The sequence below is a fragment of the Sphaeroforma arctica genome (assembly GCF_001186125.1).
Source record: "Sphaeroforma arctica JP610 unplaced genomic scaffold supercont1.8408, whole genome shotgun sequence".
Classification (NCBI taxonomy): domain Eukaryota; class Ichthyosporea; order Ichthyophonida; genus Sphaeroforma; species Sphaeroforma arctica.
Genome location: NW_014032150.1, coordinates 1 through 1,238, shown reverse-complemented (window position 1 = coordinate 1,238; position 1,238 = coordinate 1). Strand labels below are relative to the sequence as shown.

The following is a 1,238-nucleotide window of genomic DNA, read 5'->3' as shown; positions in this document are numbered from 1 at the left end:
TATATATATATATATATATATATATATATATATATATATATATATATATATATATATATATATATATATATATATATATATATATATATATATATATATATATATAATATATATATATATATATATATTATATAATATATATATATATATATATATATATACATGCATACATACACATGTTTATTCTACTTTATAGTGGCGTAGATTAATGTGCAGGATAGCGTATACCTCTATATCAAATACACGTGATGGAGTGGTAACAGTAGTATGCCACAGGGAGCAGATAGCACCATCTTTAAATAATAAGCTGTGTATTTGAGGCATGTGGTTTGTATGTTAAAACTATGCATTTGGTGATCACACATATCGATCGAATCTCCAAATGCAAACAAGTTGATGTAGACATGCATCTATTTTCCTTGAATGCAGTGGAGTGTATTGGTGATGCCTTTCTGATATTTAGAACTATTTATTATTTCTTCTCATTGATTATCATCGCAGACTGCTATGTGAAGCATACATCTTGTAGCTGTACGGATGATCCTGACTTTGGGGTATATGCATGTGAGCGTTCCAGTGGAGACTTAAAATAAATTCACTGCACAGTATCTGATGTAGGATGTGTGGGTTGCTCTATTTTCTACGCGTGAACCTGACACGAACAAGGACTCAAAAACGGATATCTGAATCTGAACGAAGTATTTCCAACGTATCTTCTCTCATCCAGGGACATTGCCGAGAAACGAGTAGCAGATTTAGGATGTGGCCCTGGTGTGCTCAGTATTGCAGCTGAGATGCTGGGCGCTGACTATGTGTGTGGGTTCGAGCTCGACGAAGACGTGATAGAGATTGCTCAGGTATCCATGGATTCAACCTTCGGTCATAGATACACGAAGTGCACATCGCAGGACAGACCTTGTTATATTGAGATTGTGAGGTAGCCTGTCGTATCAGTAGCCGGTGCTAGCTTTACGGTGCTTTAGCGAGCGCAATGACATCTCATCATTGGCGTCTGACTGGGAGATGGTACAAAGGGTGCTCATCAGTTGTGTATTGTTCGCCAAAATTGTTAACTACCCTGTTCTAATCCGTAACCTCAATTGTCGATTCGTTTTTAACACAATCCAGAGGAATATTGATGAAATGGAATGTGATCTGGAGATTGTCCAGTGCGACGTGACAACGTTACGAGACTACGACAACAAGTATGTGTAATTGCAGAGTATTATTACGCAATT

At 36.6% G+C, this 1,238-nt stretch overlaps 1 protein-coding gene across 1 annotated transcript; it reads left to right on the top strand.

Annotated features, from left to right (window-relative positions):
• Positions 1-537: 537 nt before the first annotated feature.
• Positions 538-1,205, top strand: SARC_16573 (50S ribosomal protein L11 methyltransferase; the record flags this gene model as incomplete). Its single annotated transcript, XM_014289321.1, has 3 exons — positions 538-554; positions 728-857; positions 1,129-1,205. Coding segments are annotated over 3 exons (224 nt in total), but the record flags the coding sequence as incomplete, so codon positions are not given.
• Between the last annotated feature and the right edge of the window lie 33 nt (positions 1,206-1,238).